The 25,052-nt window shown below is 42.8% G+C and overlaps 1 protein-coding gene across 10 annotated transcripts in view; it reads right to left on the bottom strand.

Annotated features, from left to right (window-relative positions):
* Positions 1–25,052, bottom strand: part of LOC133371697 (ankyrin repeat and fibronectin type-III domain-containing protein 1-like) — a 473,061-nt gene that overhangs the window by 88,551 nt on the left and 359,458 nt on the right. For 9 of the 10 annotated variants that reach the window (XM_061599367.1, XM_061599372.1, XM_061599370.1 and 6 more), the window contains one exon: positions 10,515–10,643. The exons of the other annotated variant lie outside the window; for it this stretch is intronic. In XM_061599367.1, coding sequence (XP_061455351.1) covers positions 10,515–10,643 — 129 coding nt within the window. The remainder of the gene's footprint in view (positions 1–10,514; positions 10,644–25,052) is intronic. 10 annotated transcript variants of the gene reach the window in all.

Raw genomic sequence — 25,052 nt, 5'->3', positions numbered from 1 at the left:
ACCTTAGTTTGGGAGACTCGGGCCCAAGCTTCACATTCAACTAGCATTTACTCAGAGAAGCCCCATTGAAATTAACGCAGCTAAGTTAGTCATGGGCATTAATTTCAGTGTGTCTACTTTGAGTAAAAGTTAGTTGAATACAAGCCCCTGCATGCCTATTTTTTTCTTTTAGAAATAGCTACCCAATCTGCACTGGGAACGCACTAGGAGTAAAGGGCTAACCCCCCCCTCCTCACACTGATTATTTCTGAAAGAAAAACAGCACATTCGGGCAAACCACATGATTAACATCACATGAACTTTGGCTCTTTCAAAAAGATTGTTAATACTTTTGTTTAGTTCTGCTTTTTATGCTTTCAAATCAGAGACATTCTTTATAACATTGCTGTGCTTAGTAACATGGTTGCTTGTTTCTAAACTGATTTTATTGCTATTGTTTTATATTGGGTAGTATTCAACTAAGTCCTATTCAGAGTAAACCCACTGAAATTAATGAACCTAAGTTAGTCATCTCCATTAATGTCAATGGGTCTGCTCCGAGTAGGATTAGCATGGAATACAAGTCATTTTATTTTAATGCTATTTTGTGAACCACACTGAAAATTTTCAAACTGAAGAGTGGTATATAAATAAGTAAAATACAAAGCTTAAAAATCACATTAACACCCCCCCCATAAATTAGCAGGAACATTAATATTACAACAAATACACCAAAACCAGCATCTTAAGTAATGCATACAGCCACAAAGCCAGGGCAGGGTCAGTGTACTGAATGTTGACAGCTGCCTCAATACATGGATTAAAAGAGGAGTGTGGAGAGAACTCTACGGAAGTTAGGGATGCTTGAGGAATTCAGTTTCTGTGAATTCTGATGTGAACTGACCTGACTGACACTTCACTGACTAATGAGCTGATTGGAACACAATTTTTCAGTTTTTTTTTTGAAAGCAGATTAATGCAGAAAAGGGACAGAACAGATTTATGAATTAACACATATGAAATTGGCACAGACCGGAAACAGACTGATCCCTATATCGCTAGTGGGATTCCACAGGGAACATGCACTTGCTCATCACAGCCCTCCTGCTCAAAAGAAGCAGATTAATACGAGAACAATCCCACAAATTCTTTCTTGGTTACACAGCCAAGTTACTAATACCTCATGATAAAATGTATCAAAGGTTACAGAAAGGTCTAGCAGAGCGCTGTTACCCATACTGTTCTCAAGGTGACAGTCATTCATAAAGTATAGTGTTTAACAAATCCAGAAAATGTAGAATATGCAGGTGTGCTTGAAGTTGGGCAAATTATCACTCAGTAATTATCTCTAGAAAGGGTAGGTTGGAAACAACTTGATAGCTAGTTGGGAAAAATGCATTCAGAATATTTTTCAGCATCAGAATTCTTTGCATGTTGTAGTCATGTCACAAATTGGTACAATTTATTCCCATGTCTTCAACTACAATGCCGGGCGAGTTTAGGGCAATAACATCTTATTACAAAACAGTCATAGGTAAAATGAATCATTCCCATATTCCAAAATGCGCTCACACACACCCCATTGAGATTTACAGGAGCATTCCTGTCCCTTTGGTCTGGTCTACACATGTAACAGAATGAGGTGAGAATGAGATAACAGATACTGAAATATTTGAAATTGCTGGTGGCAGATCACATTTTAAAAAATGTTTTAATGAAAAACTCCCTGCAAGTTGAACTCCAGGATAAAAAGAATAAGCTGAGCTAGACCCTCTCTCCCTGTTTTCTACTTGCAGGGAACTGTTGTTTTTTTATGGCGGAACATTGAAAAGTTGCATCATTCCTAATTGCATTGGTACAATCTACCACCTCAGGATACTGTCACCCATGTGTAGCACCTCAGGATACTATCACCACATCTACATGTGTAGATGTGACCTGGATTATAACATGGGGATCAGTGTTAAATTCCAACTGTATTTATTGAATGCTTACTTAAATCTGCAAAATCTGGTCTTATTTGGGGATCCTGGGCTTTATAGATCCTCAAAAATGTCAAACTCCTCCACTTCCATTGGCTTCATTTGGCATCACAGGTGTTGCATACCACTGAATACTAGGCCTTGGGTATTGTTTTTGGCTGTCAAAATTAATTGCCTCCAGCTCTGTATGTCTCCATTTCCATATGGGAAATAAGGAGACACACACTTAAATGACCTAAGAGAGCAGGGTAACATTTAATGCATGAATTGTTTCTGTGAAGGGCTCTACAGAAGAAATTAAATGAAAGTAAGGTGAGTCATAGACTGCTTACATTCATACAGTCCCTTTGACTCTAGTGGGGACTATACTAAATATGTAAGTGGCTAGTGAATAGGCCCTTTTATACAACTACTGGGATGGGACCACTTCATATATACGTGTGTGTGTATTTCAGTATACCCATTGTTAAGCATCGAGGCTGAGTTTTAAGAAAGGATGTGGCAGCTTATTATACCAACTATCACCTTATTTGTTGTTGTATTTTAATTTACCATCATAAACATACATTTTATTGATGACCTAGCTGTGAAAGGACACCTAGTGCATTTTGGGAACATGTACCATCTTCTCCCCTATATCATTCTGGAGGGAAAACAGCCCTGGTTTGCAGGAAAAGACTGAGCAAGGAACTTTGATGGGTGGGGAAGCACCAAGGGGCACGGGGGGGGATGATGATGGACAAACAGGAAGGGTAGATCAGCATATGTTTTAGAGACTGTGTGTGGGTCAACTAAGGAGCAAAGGTTGGAGGAACCAGAGCAAATCCGCTAGCAAAAAAACAACACTTGCTCCTGTTTCTAGAAAGATCTGTATACAGTCTTACACCACACGTTTTGCCAGAGAATTCAGAGCAGCTTACATATTGTCTAAAATTATCAAGGTCGTGAATGATCCTGACCCTAGAGACACTTCTTTGAAGGAAGACGTTTGGGACTCTACACAGCACCCTGCTCCCACTGAAGACATGGAGAAGCTCACTCCAGTCATCATGAAGAGCCCCATCTCAGAGATGCCTCAAGTAGGCTTCCTAATGACCTCATCCCAAGCCTTGCCTTGATCTTCAGTCTCCCTTCCATTACCCCCTGGGCCTCAGGATCAAAGAGAGTGGCAGACCAGCCCAACATCACAGGAGGAGCACACACTTGGCTGCCAGGCAGCTCTATTGGCAGGGGTCTACTTGAGAGGAAGGGTCTATTCAGGAGGAGGGAGAAGATCAACTTATGATGAAAAACCAGGCATTTTAGAATGTGAGGTGAAGGCTGCTCTTAAAATACTTGGAAGAAACAAATCACCAGGAACAGATGGCATACCAACAGAGCTGCTAGAAGCTACTAAGACTGAATCTGTCCAAATTTTGACAAAAATTTGTCAACAAATATGGGAAAGAAAATAATGGCCCACAGACTGAAAGTGTTCCATATAGATCCCAATCCCAAAGACGGGATCCCAGGGTATGCAGTAATTATCAAACTATTGCCTTAATATCCCATGCAAGTAAAGAAAGGCTCTTACTATATATGGAGCGAGAAGTGCCAGATGTCCAGGCTGGATTTAGAAAGGGAAGAGGCACCAGAGATCATATCACAAACATACGTTGGATAATGGAACGGACCAAGGAATTTCAGAAGGAAATCACCCTGTGCTTTATAGATTACAGCAAAGCCTTTGATTGTGTAGCTCATGAGAAACTATGGAATGCTTTAAAAGAAATGGGGATACCACAGCATCTGATTGTCCTGATGCGCAACCTATACTCTGGACAAGAGGCTACTGTAAGGACAGAATATGGAGAAACCGATTGGTTCCCCACCGGAAAAGGTGTGAGACAGAGGTGTATTTTATCACCCTATTTGTTTAATCTATGCAGAACATATCATACAGAAAGCGGGATTGGACCAAGATGAAGGAAGTGTGAAAACTGGAGGGAGAAATATCCATCATTTAAGATATGCAGACGATACCATACTACTATCAGAAACCAGTAATGATTTGAAATGAATGCTGATCAAAGTTATAGAGGAAGGCACAAAAGCAAGTCTACAGCTGAACGTCAAGAAGACTAAAGGAATGACAACGGAAGAGTTATGTAACTTTAAAGTTGACAATGAGGACACTGAACTTGTCAAGGATTATCAATACCTTTGCACAGTCATTAACCAAAAAGGAGACCATAGTCAAGAAATCAGAAGAAGGCTAGGACTGGTGAGGGCAGCTGTGAGAGAACTAGAAAAGGTCCTCAAATGCAAAGATGTATCACTGAGCAGTAAAGTGAGGATCATTCAGACCATGGTATTCCTGATCTCTATGTATGGATATGAAAGTTGGACAGTGAAAAAAGCGGATATGAGAAAAATCAACTCATTTGAAATGTGGTGTTGAAGGAGAGCTTTGCAGATATCATTGACTGTGAAAAAGACCAATAATTGGGTGTTAGAACAAATTAAACCAGAACTATCACTAGAAGCTAAAATGATGAAATTGAGGTTATCCTACTTTGGACACATCATGAGAAGACATGATTCACTAGAAAAGACAATAATGCTGGGGAAAACAGAAGGGAGTAGAAAAAGAGGAAGGCCAAACAAGAGATGGGTTGATTTCATAAAGGAAACCACAGACCTGAACTTATAAGATCTGAACAAGGTAGTTTATAACAGATGCTATTGGAGGTCACTAATTCATAAGGTCGCCATAAATCGTAATCTACTTGAAGACATATAACAACAAATTGATGTGGATGAAGTGCTTGTGACAATGTGATCAACAATGTGTCCTCTTGACCTTCATCTTTCTTGTCTTATTTAAGGTTGTTGAGAGGGTATGATGGCCCCCTGGCAGCTGTGCTGTGAGGTGCCGCAGAGTACCATCTTATCCCTAATACTGTTTAACATCTATATGAAGCCCTTGGGAGCAGTCATCAGGAGATTTGGGGTGATGTGTCAGCAGTAGGCTGATGATACCCAGCTCTATTTCTCTGTAACATCTGAATCAGGGGAAACTGTTCAAGTCCTGGACTGGTGCCTGGACTCTGTGGTGGACTGGATGAGGGCCAATAAACTGAGTCTGAATTCTAGCAAGATGGAGGGGCTGTGTGTTGGTGGTTCCTGAGTTTGGATAATTAGTCAGTTGCCTGTTTTGGATGGGGTCGTACTCCCTCAGAAAGAGCACGTTCATAGTCTGGGGATGCTCCTGGATCCATCTTTGTCGCTAGAGGCCCACGTGATGTCAGTGGCTAGGAATGTCTTTTACCAGCTTTAGCTGTTAACACAGCTGTGCCCGCTTCTGGACCAGGATAGCCTGACCACTAGTAACCTCCAGGCTGGATTACTGTAATGGGCTCTATGTGGGGCTGCTCTTGAGCTTGGTCCAAAAGCTGCAGCTGGTACAAAATACACAGCATGACTGCTCACTGGGGCAGAGTATTGCCAATGTGTCTCCCCACTGCTGAAAGAATTACACTGGCTGCCCATTAGCTACTGGGCCCAGTTCAAGGTTCTGGTTTTGGTGTACAAAGCCCTATACAGCTTGGGACCAGGATATCTGAAAGACAGTCTTACCTCTTATACACCCAGTTGATCACTGCGCTCTGCAAGTGAGGGTCTCCTGCTCCTGCTGATACCATCTTATCAGAAGGTCCCTTCTGCACAATATAGGAAATGGACCTTTAGTGCTGTGGCACCGACCCTTTGGAATTCCCTCCCCTTAAATGTTTGACAGGCAAAATATCTCCGTTTTCTTTTTGGTGTCTACTGAAATCTTCCTCTTTCAACAAGTGTTTTAAGTAGAGATATTATCCCAGTCTGCGTGTGTGTTGGAATTGCTTTTTAAGATATTTTCAAAGCTTTTTTAAAAAGATGTTTTGTTTTAACATAGTATAATGTCTGTTTTTAACATGTTTTAGAGTGTTTTGTTAGCTGCCCTGGACTCCTTTTGGGAGAAAGGGCAGTGTGTGTGTGTGTGTGTGCCTGCACGCGCACGCATGCACACGTGATTGTGAATAACAAAACAGAAGTTTCTATTGTAATACCAAAATGTTTCAGCTTCCACCTTCATCAGCTGCTAACATACAAATGCTGTTGCCAAGGTGGCAGTTGTAGAGCTTTGAGGATGGAATGCTCAGAGGGGCTTCATTTGCAGAAGCTAAGCGATGCTGGTACTGTCCTCCAGGTTCAGGCCATGTGGTGCCAATGTGTCCAGAGAGTATATCCAAAAGTTCTCCCTTTTAGTCAATGCTGCTTGATCTGTTGGCATCTCTATCGCTGTTATAGAAAAGTCCAACAGGCTGTGACCCTCAATGTTGAAATGTTTTGCAACTGATTGCTGCACTTTTTTTTGTTAAGATTGTCAATTTGTGGTTTCTGAAGCGTGTGCATAGGTCAGTTGTGGTTTTTCCTAAGTATTGGATATGACATCCTGGTCTTTTGCATTTGATGACATAAATTATATTGCAGGACCTGCAGGTGATGTTCTGTTTGATGTAATAGGTCCTGCCTGTCCTAGTGCTTGTAAAAGTAGCTGCCTCCATGAGGTACACACAGGTGATACAGCGTTTGGAGTGACAAGGATGAGACCCAGGATTGGTGATAGGTGGCTTAAGCACAGCTCTCACTAACAGTCTGTGCAAATTAGGAGGCTGGCAAAATGCTACAACAGGAGGTCTGCTGGTGGCTCTAGCAAGATGTTCAGAGTTTGCCAGCAATGTGGTAGATTTCCATCCAGCATCTCCTAACAATCAGGGAGAGCTACCCAAAAGTTTAGCCTGTTGAATTTCTGCCTGCCATACAGCTCTTAAAGGCACAAGAACACTGTTTCCCCCCCAATGCCAACCCTAAACCAAAGCCTAGGCTGCCATCCTGTACCCACTTACCTGGAAGTAAGCCCCATTAAAAACAAAGAGTTTTCCTTCTGAGTTGACACGTATACCATTGTACTGTATGTTACCTAAACAGTGAATTCTTAACAACTTTCTGGACTCTTGCAAAGCAGGAGACATGCCTAAGCCTCTTCGCAATGTTTCCACATGTGCCTTTTGCGGGGAGGGTGTATTCTTTAACATTCACCCACACTTGATGTGTAGTAGTGTTTACATAAAATAGCTTCTGGGTACTACCTAATCTCAGGCAAACGCAGCATAGGAAAGATGCATCCTAGTTGCTTGGGAAAAGATAAGGACTAGCGGGAAAAACAGAAGCATGAAAAGTACACTACAAGGGGGGGACAGCAGCTCTGTAGGACCCCAGGGATTCCTACTGCCTGATGTCCAACAACTCACTTATCAATCACAGCTATGACTTCACTCATTGGCTAATAACACAGAGAGGCAGGAGCAGCCAGACAGGCTCATTTATTTCACATAAATCACTTAGAAGGGTACCTGCACATTTTGCTCCATAACATTCTTTCTAGGAGGGTTAGAGACTTCCTTTTTCAACCCCCCCCCAAAAAAAGTTCAGATTCTGGGCTACCTGCTTAGGGTGCCAATGAAAGCCTTCAAAGGTGCCATGGTATCTGTGAGGAACGGATTGACGTCCCAGTAGAGGCAGCTTCTGACACTCTGCTGTTTGGTGTCAAAAAATTGAGTTCTTTAAATTTTTCAACTACTTTTTTAGCTCAGTACTGTAACCACAAGGCACCACTGTTGCTTGTCACTATACCTTGCTTCATTTTATACAAAGTGTGTATGACAGTTTTCTGATGTGCTGTCCATTATGATGATGTTGTCTCTGGTTGACAACATAGGTGGTGGGGAAATGTCAATAAATCAATGAAGTGCCTTGGGTACTTTCAGTTCTTCAGCATCCACGAAGGGATCATCCAATGGCATACAAATGGCCCCTTGCTTTTTTATAGCCAGACTTTGGCATGCAAAGTTTGGCTTGTTCACACAAAAGTAGTGTCTTAATTAAAGGTTTTGGCTGGCACTACACCTATCCTACATAGTTAGCACTCATCACTTGCTTCCCACATGAGCCCCAGAGAGTGCTTGCTGCACAGGCCAGAAATAAATTCATGGATAATAGTACAAATTAGGTAGAATTCTGCTGAGTGAAGCAAAACCTCAAAACTCTTTAAACTCCAGAGAATGTCTCCCATACAAGGAGGCTTGCCATTTGGTTAATTTTAAAACCCACCACTACAATACCAAGCAATGGGAAATTCTAAATCAAATTTTCCCTGCTGTTGGAGAAGTGGGGAATTCTATTGGTAAGGGGCATCTCTTACCTTCTTACTGGAATTCTATCCCATTCACAGAACTAAATACTTGAAAAGATGCAATGGTTCTGAAGGTAATCTATGCCATCTATGGAACCAAACATCCTAAAAAGAGTGCTTGTTCCTAAATTCAATGCAAAGGGCCAAACTACATGTTATATGTATGGCTGCTGCTGAACACAGTGGACATCTATTTAACGTTCTGTCTGTAACCTCTAACAGTACTTACCCCTGTCCTTATGTTAGACAGGCACAAAGGCCCTCCCTCCTTAGACCTTGCTTTGCAAAAGGAGAGCGATATTAAGTGACATCCATGGGGGTGAAGTGGGAGAAAGTCATTCAGTGTTCAGGGGAAATACACTTAAGAGTTGAAGGGTTTTTTCTTCTCTCCACCCCTGCATTTTAAAAACGAGTCATTCCAAGTGGCTCTTACAAAGAAAAAAATTAACACAGGGAGGAGTCCTTGGTCCATCTCCCTTTCAATTCCCTTGTGAATTTTTACCCCCTGGAACTTCAGCCAATCCTTCTTGACCTTTTGGGGCTGATTTGGGCGTTGTTTTGCCCCAGTTCCCCTCAAAACCTCCAAAATTTGGGTTGGCCAAAATGTTCAGTCCAACCTGTCGCGATGCCATAGCTTTCCACCTTTTCCCATGTGTGCTCACTCAGCTCTTTTCATCTGCAGAACTTGTGGAACTTACAAAAAGTCACGTAATACTCGGTCCACACTTGTAAGAAATCGTTCTTTTAGTGTGGCAGCACCAACACTTTGGAACTCCTTGCCCATTGACATCAGGCAGGTGCCTTCGCTGTACTATTTTGGTGCCTGCTTAGAACATTTCTGTTTAGGCAAGCCTATCCAGACACGTAGATGATGTGTTTTAATCTTTTTAATTTACTGCTGTTTAATTGTCTTTTAAAATGTTTTAATTACTTGTTTTTAACTCTTTTTATGGATAATTTTAATGTTTCTTGTAAATCACTTAAAGATTATCTTAAAATCAAGCAGTATATATATATTATTAAATAAATATATAGTTCCCTGCCTTCTGCCAGTTGCAGCCAATGAAGTGGAGTGAGATTGAGGAAGGGAAGGGCATGGGTAAGGTTTTATTTTTAAATATTAATTATGGAAAAGGGGAAGACATACTTGTGCGGCTGCCATTTTCAGTGGCAACTATGTGCCACTGGTCTAGGGGGAAAAAGCACATGAGAAACTTGCCCTTTGAACTGTCCTGCCTGAAAAACTCATTTCCACATTTAGTCCTTGCTGAACCTGTTTTGTTCTAGTCCTGACCCCCTCCTTGAGATCTTGCTGTCCGTTTCTACTCTATTCCAAATTGTGTGCTGGCGTCACAACATTGCCTCCTGGTTTTCTCCTCCAGTATTGAACTTTCTCTTCATCCTTGACCTGATCAAGCCCCATCTTGGCTGCAGTTTTGGGAACATCCACACAATCCATGAATAAGCCCCACTTTCATTTTGATCTTCAGAACTGGTAAACTGAGTTAGAAGACAGCCAGCCATCAGAGAACACTTAACTTATCACTCTTTTACAACTAAATAACAACTAAATAAGTGACCATGCTAGAGCTGTTTATCTTGAGTGGGTGCAATTTCAATTTCATAGGGAAACAAAGCAGTTCTGAGAATCAACTCTTATTCGGAATGCTTCTGACTAGGATTTCAGCTGTGCAGCCTGCTAATTCTAGCCATGTGGTTTGACTCGGAGGGTGAGTTTGCAGACCTTATTCTACTGTTCCCTATTGGGAATATGCAAAAGGCAGACATGCACCTGTCAACATTCTGGAATACTATTGGCCAAGGCACACCTCTGTTTGTAGATGTGCACCTCCACTTCACACATTGCACAATTCTCACAAGGATCACTACTGTAAACACAGCAAGGATGCCTCCTGTTGTAAAATGTGACTTGCTCTCAGATGGATTCTCACACAGGTCAACTGTGCAAATACATCAAGTTAGGCCCTTACCTAAGATCCTAAGAGCACTCATAATGCAAGCCAATGTGTTCTTTTCTTCTTCAAAGTAAGCATAGAATCTTAAGTGCTTTTATGGGGTGATGCGCACTGGTGATCCATCTTAGCATAGCCTCCATAGGAAAAGATCTGACTTTTGATGTGCTAGCTTCTCTTTTCCAAAAGCATTTCCCCGGTGGGAAAGAACCTTGCATGGAAAAGTGCGACAGTAGAAATGTCAAGCTGTGGCAAATGGTTGGGTATGATTTTGTTCTGTCCTGGGCCCAACTCTACATCTCTTACCATTCAATGCTCAGAGACCTGGGACGGAAGGCAGGCAGCTCAGCCGAGCCATACTCAGCTTTCCTCTTCTTCTCCTGCTTCTGTTTAACTGATAACCGGTGCGTGAACTTAGAGAGGCTGCTCTCAGACCTGGGGAGGGGGGGAAAGGAGAGGCATTAACTTCATCATAGCATCACAGTAACCAAAGGGAATGGCAGGAGCAAGAAGCCACGTTGAGAGTGCAGGTGGCTGAATCTTAGAAAATGAAGGAGCAGAACTATGAGTTCACAGGATCACCTATGACCAGAGGTAGTTACACCGAGCTTGCCCTCAGTGTAAAACTTGCCCAATGTACTCACATAAATCAGGCCTTGTCCAAGTAAGCACATAAACTATAGATTTCGTCTATGCCTGCACGCAAGTTTATTTCAAACTGGAGAAGTTAGCCAATGATAGCAATTTATTTGTTTATTGATTTTTGTAATCTGCTGTGAGAGCCTTTTTGGTAAAAGGGTGGGGCATAAATGCCATAAATAAATAAATAAATAAATGTAAAAACTGCACATTTCATCTAGGTGACTAAAGTATTTATTAAGGAGTCTGGTGGCACCTTTAAGGCTTAAAGGACAACAAATTTATTGTGGCATAATCTTTCATATGCTGAAGCATGCATTTGACAAAATGGGCTCTGGCACTTTAGGAAAATAGGAACACAGGAAACTGCCTTTTTCTGAGTCAGACCATTGGTCCATCTAGCTCAGTACTGTCTACACTGGCTGGCAGTGGCTCTCCAGGATTTCTGAGAGGGTTCTCTCCTAGTCCTGCCTGGAGGTACTGGAGATTGAACCTTGGACGTTTTGCATGCAAGGTTCTACCATGCTATGGCCCTTCCCCCTGTACTGGTTTTGCTACAACAGATGAAGAAGACTATCCCTCTCAAACAAGATATTAATTGGAATCTTTAGAATCTCAGCTTTACTTTTTAAACCAATGTTCTACTTCTTAAGGTTGAATAGAAAACCTTACGTGTGACTTCAATGTTTGGTGAACATAACATACAGAATGCAGTTTATTACCTAGGTATAGATATACTTGGCCTCTATTTTAGAGTATAATATAGGGAAAGATTCTGAAATACTATGCAGAGAATGACTTACATTGGCTGGGCTTAAATACAAAAACTGCCAGAAGGCACAGAAAACAAATACGCAAAGAGCAACTTGGCTACAGGAGTATCAAAGAGAAGTGGTAATTTAAAAACTGTTCTAAGGAACCTTGGAGCCCCCCAGCTGCATTTCAGAGTCCCTCAATGAAAAGTTCAGGAAAGCTTCACTGAAAAGCTTGCCCACCTCTACAATGGCAGAGACAGGGTCAATTTGTAATGCATTTTGAGGTGCATTTATGTGAGGGATGACTGTGAAGCCCTGGACAGTATGTGAACTGATGGTATACACTGGTACCTTCCACAGCAATCTCTACAACACAGAAGGTTTCCTCAAGTGATGCACTGTTGTGGAATGGATTCCCAGAAGGTTGAAAGTTTGGAAACCACTGATTTAACAGACATTCAGAAGGAATTGGGGGTGTGTGTGTGTTAGCAAGGGAATAGCAAAAAGTTAGGAAAATAGAACAAAAACAGCAGCTTCATGGTCCTCTGCATGTGCATCCATATTGGTATTTGCTTGTGTATTACATATACCTAAGTCAGTACATTTTTATGACTTATTTAAACCAAGCAAAATACCTCAGAACCATTTCCCAGAAAAGCAATTCTGCTGTCTCTCTCTTTACTACACTGAAATAAACCTCAAACAGCTAGTCATTTTGCAGATATGTTTTTAAACATCAGCATCTTCAATTCATTAACTCTGGTTATTGATTTATTTTTCAGCTTATAAATTTGCTGTTCCTCACAACAGGGTGGAGACAGTTTTTTGGAGGGGGAAGCCATCTGTCTAAATATCACCACTGGGAAAGAGCAGGCTTGGGCATTTCAATATTTTTCAAAATTTAAAAATAATCATTTTTAGTTTGATGGAAGGAATGCACAAGTGCTATTTATAAAAAATGGGGCGGAGATTAAACAGCTCTAAAGAAAATACTGGAGGAAAAAGTATTTGATTAGGACAATTATGCATCTCGTTAAAGCCTGCAAAACAAAACCTACAGCTCAAATGCTATCTCTGTCAATCACATTCTCCCCTACAACTCCATGTCAATGCTCAGGTGGTAATGAGTCATATTTCAATTACCTGGGGCTCAGTAAAACCAAACTTTTACCTCTCAAGCTATTTCTACATTCAGAGCTGAGCAGAAAAATGGGAGATATCAAAGTGACATGTATTAAAGGGTTGCCCTTCAGAAGCCAGGCATTTCACATACTGTACAAGTGGGGAAATTTCACTGGAAATTCTGTTCATTAACCACACACACATTTCCCCCTTATTCTATTTAATAGGCAGTCAGCACATCAGGAAAGGAGGTAGGTTATCTGGCAAAACATGCTGTCCCACCATCATTTACATCTATCTGTGTGGTCTCCTGATGTATTGTTCTTCTTTGGAACAAGTACTGGTGCCAGCACATTTATGCATTTATTTACAATTATGTTTTTCAGAAACAGGATGCTCATCAAAATGCACCTCAGTCCACTTGCTCCCGAATCTTTGCCCACATTAGCCTCTCATGTATTTGCATTACAGCAAATAAGCAATTCTATTCTCTCTCTCCCTGATATAAACTATCAGGTAAGATAATACTGTAATACTGTTATCTATGGGTTTAAGCACGCTTTTCAGATCAGCTGATGGCCTAACGAGATCAGCATCACTGAACCCAATCCTTTTTCATTCAGGGTTAAGCTCATTTTTGGAAGGGGAAGGGAGGAGGTACTTCACACTTTCCCTGCTCCAAATCACCTCCCTGCAAGTTCTTCCCCCTCCCATAGGGTACCGAATGTATGTTGAGGGTAACATGGTTAGAAGCCCCATAGGATGTGGGGATTAGAACAGAAATGTGGTGGGTGGGAATGGGTTAAACATCAGCTCCCTCCTCATTCATGCTTCTCCACTTCAAATGACCCTCTCATGCAGTGGACTTTTAACAAAAGGGGGCTGTCAAAGTTGGTTACACTCGCTTGCATTTAATGTCTAGTCCGATCCAGACAAACTATGAGTTGTAAGTCACAGGACAAACCTTGGTTACACCTTGTGGTTTGTGTAGAGAGAGCTGAACCACAAGCTTGAGTTCAGACATGGCTTAACTCAGCACATGGCAGCAAAATGACCGGAAGAGGAGCACAGCCAATTGCGACCTCCCCTCCCAGCGCCTGCACCTTTGCTCATTCCTGCTAAACCATGGTTTGCTTAGCATTACATGCAAACCAAGCCAATGTGTGCCTTGATTAAGCTAACAAAGGTTTCAGGCTTGAGAAAACATTCCTGAATCTGGGATGGTACCTCCCCTCTGGCTCTGGAAGGCAGGGTCCAACTTCGAACACCTGACCCAGAGGGAGGGGCCATTCTATCCTCCAGTCCAGCTGAAAGTACTTTTTTCCACCATGGAGTTAGGCAAGGATGTGTTAATTTATACTTGGCTCATCTTCCCACAAAGGTGGCTTCAATATCTTCTCATTCTCTTAGACTAAACACCACTAAAGTTTACATCCTATTATATGCAGATTAAGCTGTATCACAAACGTAATATCACAAACCTGGTTAGGGTTTAGATGGCTGCTCACTGGCTTTGCAGATTACTATGCAAAATAAAAAAAATATGGTGCTTTGAAAAAGGAAGACCAAGTATTCTTGGACCAGGGATAGCCACAGATTAGAACAATTACCTTAGGATCTGGTTTTATGATTCTACCAACTGGACTGTGCAGGGCAAATTAGCAAAGGCCAAACCAGAGCATACAGTAATCAGCTCCAGCAGCCATACAAGTGTACATTGCAAATGTTATGAACCAGATTTTGTATGGAGCTTCAATCTGTTTTCCTGGGCTTGTATTTTCCTTAGAAAGAACTCAGTTCTCCTTTCTTAGAGCTATACTGTGTACAACTAAATGTGTTGCTAGCGCTGTCCTTAATCTGGACGTTAAACTTAGCTAATTAAGCAGCTTGGGATGAATATACTCTATTCTTTATTAGCTCTAAATCTGCTCTTCTGCCTCTTCAGTGTCTCTTGCACCATTATTTTGTGTCTACATGGAAAAGTGAGTTAATGAGAAAAAATGTGATGCTAGTTTGTCTCCTCTTTGTTGTCTTTGGACCTAGTGCAAGCCAAATATATGGTTAAAAAGAGAAGATATGGGTGTATAAGAGTTACATGTATCAGCTAATGGGCCATGTATACCACAATCATACCTGACTGGCCTACCCTACCCTAACATTTTCTGGGTAGAAGGCCAGGACTCCTGAGATGTATGGGAGCTTACTTTGGAGACAAACCCACTGTCAGGTCTAAAATATTTTATGCAACAGACAGCATGCTTAAGTTTCTGGAGAGTAAGTCGTTCTGGCAAGGATATTCCTACTAAGGATATCCTTCAAGGTCCAGATCCTAATAGGAAGCAGTAACTTTCAAGTACGAGTAACAGAATATTTCTTAAAAAGAGGCTTTAGATCATTCTTGTCTTTCAAGCCTTAATGTGGAGTTAATAGCATTTAAATATGTGATAATGTAGAGCAGTTAAACTGCAAACAGATCCTAATGCTTAGTTTATAAATTGTGAAATATTTGAATTATAGTGCATCGAGAAAGTACAGTATAGCCACATCTTTTTGTCATTTCCTATGGAGTTTGCTCATCATTTTATTTGCTTATTTTGAAGTTAGACTCCTACAAACTATCAACCTGTGTTGTAAGTCAAAATTCTAGAACTTGTCATCCATCACTCAGAAATATTCACAGGGTAGATTCAAAGTGTGCTGATTTTTGTAGTTGTCAGGCATTTGGAATTTCAGTATAACTTTTTCTGAAGAGGTCCACTATAGGATGGACTCTAAAGGCAATTGGTCATTGAAAAGCAATGATCATCTAGTTGGCCCAATTAATGCTGGCTGTGTAAGCTGTTGTGTAATGACTTCTACAGAAAACTTGTTCTACTTCATAATATACATCATCTGCAAAAGTCAGAACAGGGTGAGAAAGGTGTACATTATAAAATCCACCCAGCCTTTTCTCTCATCCCCCCAATATTTTTCCCTCTCTATATGAAGTGGCTGCCTATGGCACAGCTCATAGCTGTGTCCTTCTGAACAGTGCTCCAGAGGAAGCTTAGTATGTTGAAGAAGAATGTAGGGGATCAGAATTATCTCTAAAAATAAAGCAGAAGGTGTTTATTATTAGTCTGTTATATTTTAATAACATTGCTCATCAAGGTGGTGGGGCCACAGGTCTATGGCAGAGCACACTCTGGGCATGCAGAAGGTTCCAAGAATCAGGATCTGAAAGACCTCTGCCTGAGACTTTGGAGAGGGGCTGTTAGTGAGAGAAAACAATGCTGGGATAGATGGGCCATCAGCCCTGGTATAGCCCAGCTTCATATATAAAGGGGAGGGACCATAGCTCAAAGGCAAAGCACATGTACATGTTTTGTGCATGCAGAAGGTCCTCAGTTCAATCCTTGGTATTTCTAGTTAAAATGATGAAGTAGGAGGTGATAGGAACGCCTCTTTGCATGAAAACCTGGAGATCAGTTGCCAGTAAGAGGACAACAGTTAGTTAAGTTGGACAAATAGTCTCATCTGGTATAAGGTAGTGTCAAAAGATCTTCTATACCTATGTAATGAAACTCAAGACTAACTTGGCAAGACTGTCCAAGGTAAACATGACTAATGTGCTCTCAAATGTCCACTAACAAAGGCAGAATGATTTCAGTCGCTCCTAAGGTGAAGGGGTATTAAAGTACTGGTATGTCCTTATGCAATTAGATCCATCTAGCACAGGAAATGTGTAAGCAAAGCAGTCTAAACTATGAGCCAACCCCTGCCGGATTAGAGCAGAAAACTAGTTGTTCTTCATGTAAAAAGTCACTTTCTCTTCTATTTCTTTTGTTCCCTGCTATTTTCCAAACCTTTACTTGTGAACAGAAAAGTTGGGAAGAGAGAGGGAAAGAAGTCAGCATAACAGTTTGATACCAGCTTTAAATCACTGGTTATTCATAGTTTCACAAAAACTACTATTTACATTTGGAAGTAAGTCTTATTCATTTAAACTGAGCTTACTACAGATACATATTTAGTAATGCTGGGCCACACTAGCGCTCGAGGAACAGTGAGGTGCAGAGGGGAATTTTTGCCTAGCCCCACGGAGTACATCGCTTAACAGCAAGGCGTTTTGGCAAATTGTATTTACTTGGTTGTTTCAGGAGTTTTTAAATACTGTCTTTTAATCATAACTCCTTTAGTACATGGCTAGCCTTTATTTTGGGAGTCACCAACCGGTTACCTGCAGGAGACTTGGCACCTGCAAAGGCCTTCAATGGTGCCTCCACCAGCACCTCAGAATCTGTGCTTTCATTTCTTTAAAAAAGTCTCTAGCCCTCCTAGAAAGGATGTTATGGAGCAAAATATGCAGGTACCCTTCTAAGTGATTTATGTGAAACAAGCCAGCCTGGCTGCTCCTGCCTGTCAGGGTTATTAGCCAATTAGTAAACCCAGAGCTGTGATTGGTAAGTGAGTTGTTTGGACACCAGGCAATAAGAATCCTGGGGTCCTAACGAGCTGCTGTTTTGCCCTCTCTTTTAGTGCACATTTCTTGCTTCTGGCTTTTTCTTTAACATTCACCCACATGTATTATTTAGTAGTATTTGTATAAAATAACTTCTAGTCACTACCTGATCTCAGGCAAACCCAGCACAGGAAAGATGCATCCTGGGTGCCAGGGAGAAAGTAAGGGAAAACTAGGGAGATTCCAAGGACTAGGGGAAAATACCCCTTCCCCTCAACGGCAAATGTGAAAACTTAGGCATGTCTCCTGCCTTGTGTACAATGGTACAAATGTCTACCTCCAAGCTAGATTACTGGAGGGCGGCCTTTGAAGACGGTTTGGAAGCTGCAGCTTGTGCAAAATACAGCGGCCAGATTTGTAACAGGGACCAGATGTTTCGAACACATAAAATCGATTCTGGCCCACTTGCATTGGCTGCCTGTATGTTTCCGAGCTCGATTCAAGGTGCTGGTTTTAACCTATAAAGCCTTACATGGTTTAGGACCACAATACCTGATGGACCGCCTCTCCCGACATGAACCCACCCATACACTACGCTCAATATCTAAGGCCCTCCTCTGGGTGCCTACTCCGAGGAAAGCTCGGAGGGTGGCAACAAGGGAGAGGGCCTTCTCAGTGGTGGCCCCCAAATTATGGAGTGATGTTACTGATGAGGTGTGCCTGGCGCCAACACTGTTATCTTTTCAGTGCCAGGTCAAGACTTTCCTCTTCTCCCAGGCATTTTAGCATGTGTTTTTTTAAAAAAAATAAATTGTTGTTTTAAATTGTTTTTTGTGTTTTAAAATTTGTATGTTTGTTTTTATTGTTTTTAATTGCTGTAAACTGCCCAGAGAGCTTTAGCTATGGGGCGGTATATAAATATAATATAATAAATAAATATTCAAAAGCAAGTCTCTTTGCATTTAATGGGGCTTACTTCCAGGTAAGTAGGTACAGGATGGTAGCCTAGGCTATGGTTTTGGATTGGCATTTGGGAAAACATGGAAATTCTTACCATGAATTTCTATTCCCAGAGGTTCCTGTAGAGCATTTCTCAATCTGGTATGGTACCTCCATCTGGCTCTGGAAGGCAGAGTCCAACGTCTAACCATCTGGCCTGGGGGAGGGGCCATCCCACCCTCCAGACTGGGTGGAAGAGCTAGGTCAGCCCCTCAAACCCCAACAGACTCCAGTGAAGTAGCAGCAACATTACCTGAATGGGCCCTCCCCACCACTAACAAAAAAGAAGAAACCAGAACAGTGATAACAGAAAAGACAGCCAACTGGCCATTGTCAAGTATAAGAATATGGGAAACATGCACATGAGAACAGCAATCCAGGAAATCCCACTGGTAGTCCCTAACTGTCACCCCACATGTATGGTGCTGGCAGAAGCCACTAATTCATGGTAAGAATTTCCATGTTTTCTGCAGTGTTTCCTGGAGGCATTCCTGAATCTGGGATATACCAGAGCAGTACTCTAATGGGTGGGATTCCAGATGCCGCAAGTCATGGCTGCACCACTTTCTGAATAAATTTGCGATGGGGGCAGGGCTCCAAATTAATTATAACAAATCAACAGGTATGTTTTTTCATATACCACCTGGTCATAAATTAGAAATTTGTAAAACTATGGAAATATCAATTTGTAACACTTCATTCCAGTATTTGGGAGGACAAATTCCAAAAAAACTTTCCCTGACTATTTCAACTCAATTTCCACCCACTGATTGGTAAACTTAAAAGGGATATAAAACGATGGTCCAGGCTTAATTTCTCTTGATTGGGAAGAATAGCCTCCATACGAATGAAGGTAGCCCCAAGGTTTTTGTACCTCTTTCAGGTTCTCCCCATCTTCCTTCATCCAAAACAGATTAATAGATGGCAAGACATATTAAATAAATTTGTGTTTCAAAAGAAAAAAACCTCAGTTAGCAAAGAAACTATATTATACTCACATGGATGGAGGGGGATGGGGACTCCCTAATTTACAGATTTACTATTCAGCTTTTCAACTACGACAATTAAGTTTTATAATTATGAGAGCAAATAAAACCTGGATTCAATTGGAGGATCGTATGTTACATCTTAGTCCGTTATGGTCACTACCATTTACAAATCTACAATACCCTTTTCTGCATTCCATAGTCAACCCTTTTACAAAAGCTACTCTTTTATGCTGGAAAGTCTGGCAATTGAAAATCTCACCAATACACTCCCTATTCAGTCTTATCCCAGATGAGACACTTAGGAAGCATATTGCACATTGGGATCAGTATGGGTATTTTAGGCTTAGGGACTTTTATACGCAAGATTGCCCGATTTCATTGGATCAACTTAGGGTAAACATACCGAATTTAGATTTAGGATAGCTTCATGCCCTCCAATTGAATCATATTCTCAAAGACCCAGATGTTAGAGCTCATGCTACTCGCCCATTTACTGCTTTTGAACATGCATTGTTAACACTGGGTGTTGGAACTAAAGGTATTATGTCTGTGTTTTATAAAATATTATTGGACGCACAAATGAGTCAATTCAGTGGTCTTAAAATTCAATGGGCACAAGATTTAGATTTTGAGTTAAATGATACAGAACGGAAAAATATTTGTTCATTTAAATATAACAAAACCATATCTGCTGCTCATAAAGAAATTAATCTTAAAACCCTACATAGATGGTATTTAACACCACTTAACTTATATATAACCCACTTGTCTTATATATCTTCTAACATGAACCCGTTATGTTGGCGAGGATGTTCTATTAAAGGCACATACTTTCACCTTTGGTGGACTTGCCCTAAAATTACTCCATTTTGGGACCTCATGCATAAGGAGCTTAAAAATATTATGAAATAAAATATAATGTTCACTCCAGAACTGCATATGTAGCCACCTGGTGGTTATTTATTGATTACATGACTAAGAGTGATTTACATGATCACCTCCCATCAACGGTCAGATCCATATGGTTTTCCTAAATTTTCTTGCTAACCAACTCATACATACTGAATTGCAATTTAATTATTAAGTATAGTTACATTTTTTGTTCTCTTTTTTCAATATTAGTTTAGTATGAGTATTAATGTATTTATTGTAATATTGTGTAAATTCTGTACTTTGTTAAGTAAGTTTTTCTTTGTATTCTCAGTGATCCCGGGATTTGATTGTTGCTTCTGTTTAAAGTTTTGTTCTTCTTTTATTCTGTATAATAAATACTTAATAATAATAATAAAATGATAGCCACCAAGAAAGCAGTCTTAAGCATCAACATCTTCAAGTCACACCATGCCAATGACTCAAAAGGTGGACTGATCAAGGCTGAGAGAACTCAGTTCAGATTCCAGGTAGGGAACCAATGTACCACGGGCGGATTACATAGACCCACCCCCCTCATGAACCACCTGTACAGGGGATGAGTCACAAAGGAAAAATTGCCCCTGCAACCCAAAATGCTACCAACTCTTGCTGTGTAAGCATGCTAATACTGAGTCCCTTATCCAACTCCGACTGTAGGAACTCCAGAGATAGCCCTAGCAGAGGGATCGCTTCCCCTAGACCTGCACCAATCAATGAAGACTCTCCAGGTCAAGCTATATGCTCTGTGAATGGAAGCCTTCTGGGAGACCAGAACTATATCAAATGCCACCCCAGAGAACCCCAGCTTCTTCAACCAGCCCCACTCAGTCTCCATGTTGTCAAGCAGAAGAGCTCTGGCCAGGGGTGAAACACTGGGGTCTGACTCAGAAGATCCTTCCAGAGGGGGGGGGCACTAGAGAGGCTGAATGAAGAGATTAAGCAGCTCCAGAAGCCAAGGTCTATGTGGCCAAAGTGGAGCCACCAAGATGACTTCTGCTCTCAGCTGACATATTCGCCTAATGGACTGTGAGAGCAGCCTGAAGAGAGGGAAGGCCCTTCAGCCAAACAGCTGTCAAAGCATCCACGTCCAGGGCTTCTGGAGATAGGTAATGAGAGAAGAAGCCGCTGAGTTGAGACTTGTCATGAGAGGTTGACCATAGGATGACTGAACTAAAGGGTGATCTGTTGAAACACCTGGGGATGCAAGTGCTACTCCAAATCTGACAAGGTAATCCTGCTCAACTAATCCGCTGTCACATTCTGCACCCCTAACAGATGTTTCACCATCAATGACAGGAGTGATGACTCCACCCCACTGAAAAGAACACCCGCTTCCTTCATCAATGCCTTGGACCTTGTGCCACCCTAATGGTTGACATACAATTTGGCAGAGACATTGTCAGTCCTCACCAACACATAAAAGCCCACAATGTGCAGTTTGAGCTCCAGCAGAGCTGACCTCACTGCCTGTAGCTCCAACCAGTTGATGCTCCTTTGTACTTCTCTAGTAGACCAAACTGCTTGGTTAACATGGGCATCCAGATAAGCCCTCCAGCCATACATGCTGGCATCCATAGTGATGACCTGCTGGACTGGTATCTCCATGCTCACTGCCTCCAGAAGTCATGCTCACCGCCTCCAGAAGTGACTGCAGTGACCCACCCCTGCAGAGTAGTGTCATGTTAGTCAATGGAGTGATCCTTTGACTACACTGACCCCCCCTGCAATATTTGTAAGGCTTTAGCCCAGTAGTCCCTTAGTGTTCTTCCTCCTCCAAGACTTCATTGACTGGCAAGGAAGTCCCCAGTCCTTATCTTATCTGATCATCTAACCCGGCACACACTCATTACTAATGAAGAGACTGCAGTGACCCACCCTTTCCAGGAATCCCCCCAATCTTTGCGCTCAGCCAAGTCCCCAGCACACACTCATTACTAATGAAGTGACTGCAGTGACCCACCCCTGCAGAGTAGTGTCATGTTAGTCAGTGGAGTGATCCTTTGACTACACTGACCCCTCCTGCAATATTTGCAAGGCTTTGGCCCAGCAGTCCCTTAGTGTTCTTCCTCCTCCAAGACTTCATTGACTGGCAAGGAAGTCCCCATTCCTTATCTTACCACCATCACAACTCCTTGTGAAGGTCCCGTTTGATAGGAATTTCCAAACTGTGTGACTGCAATCCACTCCTGGAACAGCAGAAGAACTTGAAGTAATGTCTGAGAATGGAAGCAAGACAACTTCACCAGGGGTCCTGGTATGAAACAAGCATCCCTTGAAGCCTGGCCAGTTCCTTCAGGTCAGCAGACCCCAAGAAAATGACCCTCTCTAGCAGAGAAATGATCTAGTCCACTTGCTCCTGGGTGAGGTGTAGGCAAAAACTGTTTGAGTCTTTTTGAACCCCCACATGGGTGATGGTCTGGGTGGGCTCCAGAGCACTCTTTTCCATGTTCACAATGAACCCATATTGCTTCAGGCATGCCAAAATGGTCTGAATGTTCCTCCAACATTGCTACCCTTGATGATGCCCAGATGAGGATGTCATCTAGTTAGGGATGCACAAGCATCCTCAGGGTCCTCAAGTGTGCCACCAGGTCAATTTGCACTTTGGTGCAGACCCTTAGGGTGGAGGTGAGACCAAACGGAAGAGTCCTGTAATGAAAGTGCCTCCTGTCACAGCAGAATTGAAGGTATTTCCTGTGCTGGCGATGGATGGGTATGTGAAGATATGGTTTTGATAAGTCAGTGGATGCCATTCACCCTGATTGATGGTCTCTGTGATTGACTTCAGGGTCTCCATCTTGAACTTCTTGTACAGCACCCTTCTGTTCAGCCACTTGAGATCAAATGTGGTGCAGGCATCCCTATTTCTCTTTGGAATCTGAAACAGGATTGAATACACCCGCTGCTTTAGACTTAGCCCCAGGACTGGCTCCACTGCCCGGACGTTGAGGAGGTGACTGGTGGCCCTGAGGTAGGCTTGATGTTTGTTTGGCCTCTTGGAGTGCAGAGTCACTATGAATTTCCCCATGGTAGCCTGGAAAGCTCCAGTGAGTACTCTGAGGAAAATTTGAAGAACCCAGTTGTCTGAGGTGGTTCTGATCCAGTGGTGAGCAAAATGGAGTACCCTGCCCCCTATGTGGCCCTGCTCCCCTGGTGTCATGCAGACTGGCCCTTCTTTGTCCTCTTCTGGAACTTGGTACCAGTGGAGTAAGTGGAGGATGACTGACTTCTGGAGGATGCCGCCCATGAAGGCCTGTCTGTCCTGCTCCAGCATTGTTTGAAACCCCTGGAGGAACGTGGATATTGGAATGAACTTGAACTCTGAAAGGACTGGGACCGTTTGTGCTTGTGCTTGTCCTTCCTGGGTGGGGGCAAGGCCCTCTGCTTGTCACATGTTTTTACAAGGATTTTCTCCAGTGGCTCCCCATGCAGCTTGGATCCTGCAAAGGGCCAGCAGGCCAGCCTGGATTGGGATGCAGGGTCCATCTCCCAGCTGCAAAGACAAATACTGCATTGTGCAACAGCTCTTACTGCCATGGCTCTGGGATTAAACTGCATAGTACCACTTGCTGCATCCGCCAGGAATGCTGCTGTGAGATATATCTTCTTGAGAGCATCCTTAATGTGCTTGGGGACATCTTCCCTGGCCGTCGGCTCATTCACCCTCAGCGTATTGGCCCAGGCAAAAACAGAAGCTGCTGCCGAAGCTCGAAAGGCACAGGCTTCAGCTTCAAAGTCCCTACACAGCGCAGCCTCCACTCTTTTATCACATGGATCTCTGGATCTTCCCTGAGCCCTTGGAAGGTATACCCATGGAGAAGAATAGTGTGGCTACTGGCTGATCCACAGTGGGGGTCCTCTGCTGTTCCAAAATTCTGACAGGGGAAAAATACTGTTTTTGAACCAGCTTATGAGCAGGCTTGTGCTTAGTTGGGGAGGCCCATTTTGCTTTCCATATGTCATGAAAGAAGCCTGGGAAGAGAAGGGAGACCAATCTAGGCTGCCCATTGGGAAAAGGAGCTCCTCTGGAAGAAACAGTGGCCATAGCCTCACCCCCTCCCTCTTAACTGGCTCCTCTGGAAGCACCAGAATCCTCTGGGCCTTGGCCAGAAGAGCAGGGAAAACCTCTGCTGGAAAAAGGCTTCCTTTGGCGGGGGGGGGGCTTTCAGGTTCTCCTCAGAGGAGGGTGAGCCCTACGAATCCAACAAGGCATGTGCCACGTGCATGCTATGCCTAGACCACCTGCCCCAGTGGCAGGGAGAGAAGGAGGGTGCAGAGGCCTGCCTCTTGCACTTGCAAGAGTGCCACTTGTCCTGTCCCCTTTTGCGTGGAGGGAAGGGAAACTGGAGGTGAAGAAGGAAGACTGAGGAAAATTCTGGAGATGAGAAGGGGGTGATCTGGCATGCTTCTTCCTGGAATTCCCCAAATGAGGCCTCTTGCATTTCTTTCTCCTCCCCGCATGGGCATGGGACTTGGTCTGGGAAGAGATTGAAGGGGCTGTCTTTGCCACCCCCACTCCCTAGACCTCCTTGGCAATGAGATCCTGGATCCAAGGAAGAAACTGGGGTAACTCCCCCTCCCTCAGGATCCTGAGCAGAGAGAGACGCTCTGTAGGGCCACCTATTCCCCCCTCAGTAATCTCCACTTGGGGGAAGAGTGCACCAAACCTAAATCTTACGCGGATAGCTGCTCGCTCCCAGGATCATTAGATTTGTTGCTCGCCATATCCAGCTTGTTGCAGCCCAGCCAATCCTATGGTGGTCAGAAAAGACTGAAGACAAGGCCAGTCCCCTTAGACGCCAACCTGCATCTCTCCTGTGAAGCGAATTGGTGGGAAAAGGGGCTTACAGAGCCACCGGCACCACTAGCCTGCAAGTCATAGTCGCGCCTCTCCTCTCTGAGAAGATGTACCCTTGCTGCCTGCGGCTCCAGCGAGCAGGTCGCTAGATCGCAGTTGCACTTCTGCTGGTTGAGAAGGTGCACCTCG

This window comes from Rhineura floridana, chromosome 17 (genome assembly GCF_030035675.1).
Source record: "Rhineura floridana isolate rRhiFlo1 chromosome 17, rRhiFlo1.hap2, whole genome shotgun sequence".
NCBI lineage: Eukaryota > Metazoa > Chordata > Lepidosauria > Squamata > Rhineuridae > Rhineura > Rhineura floridana.
Note: the sequence above shows the minus strand (reverse complement) of the source record. Positions and strands in the feature narration are given on the sequence as shown.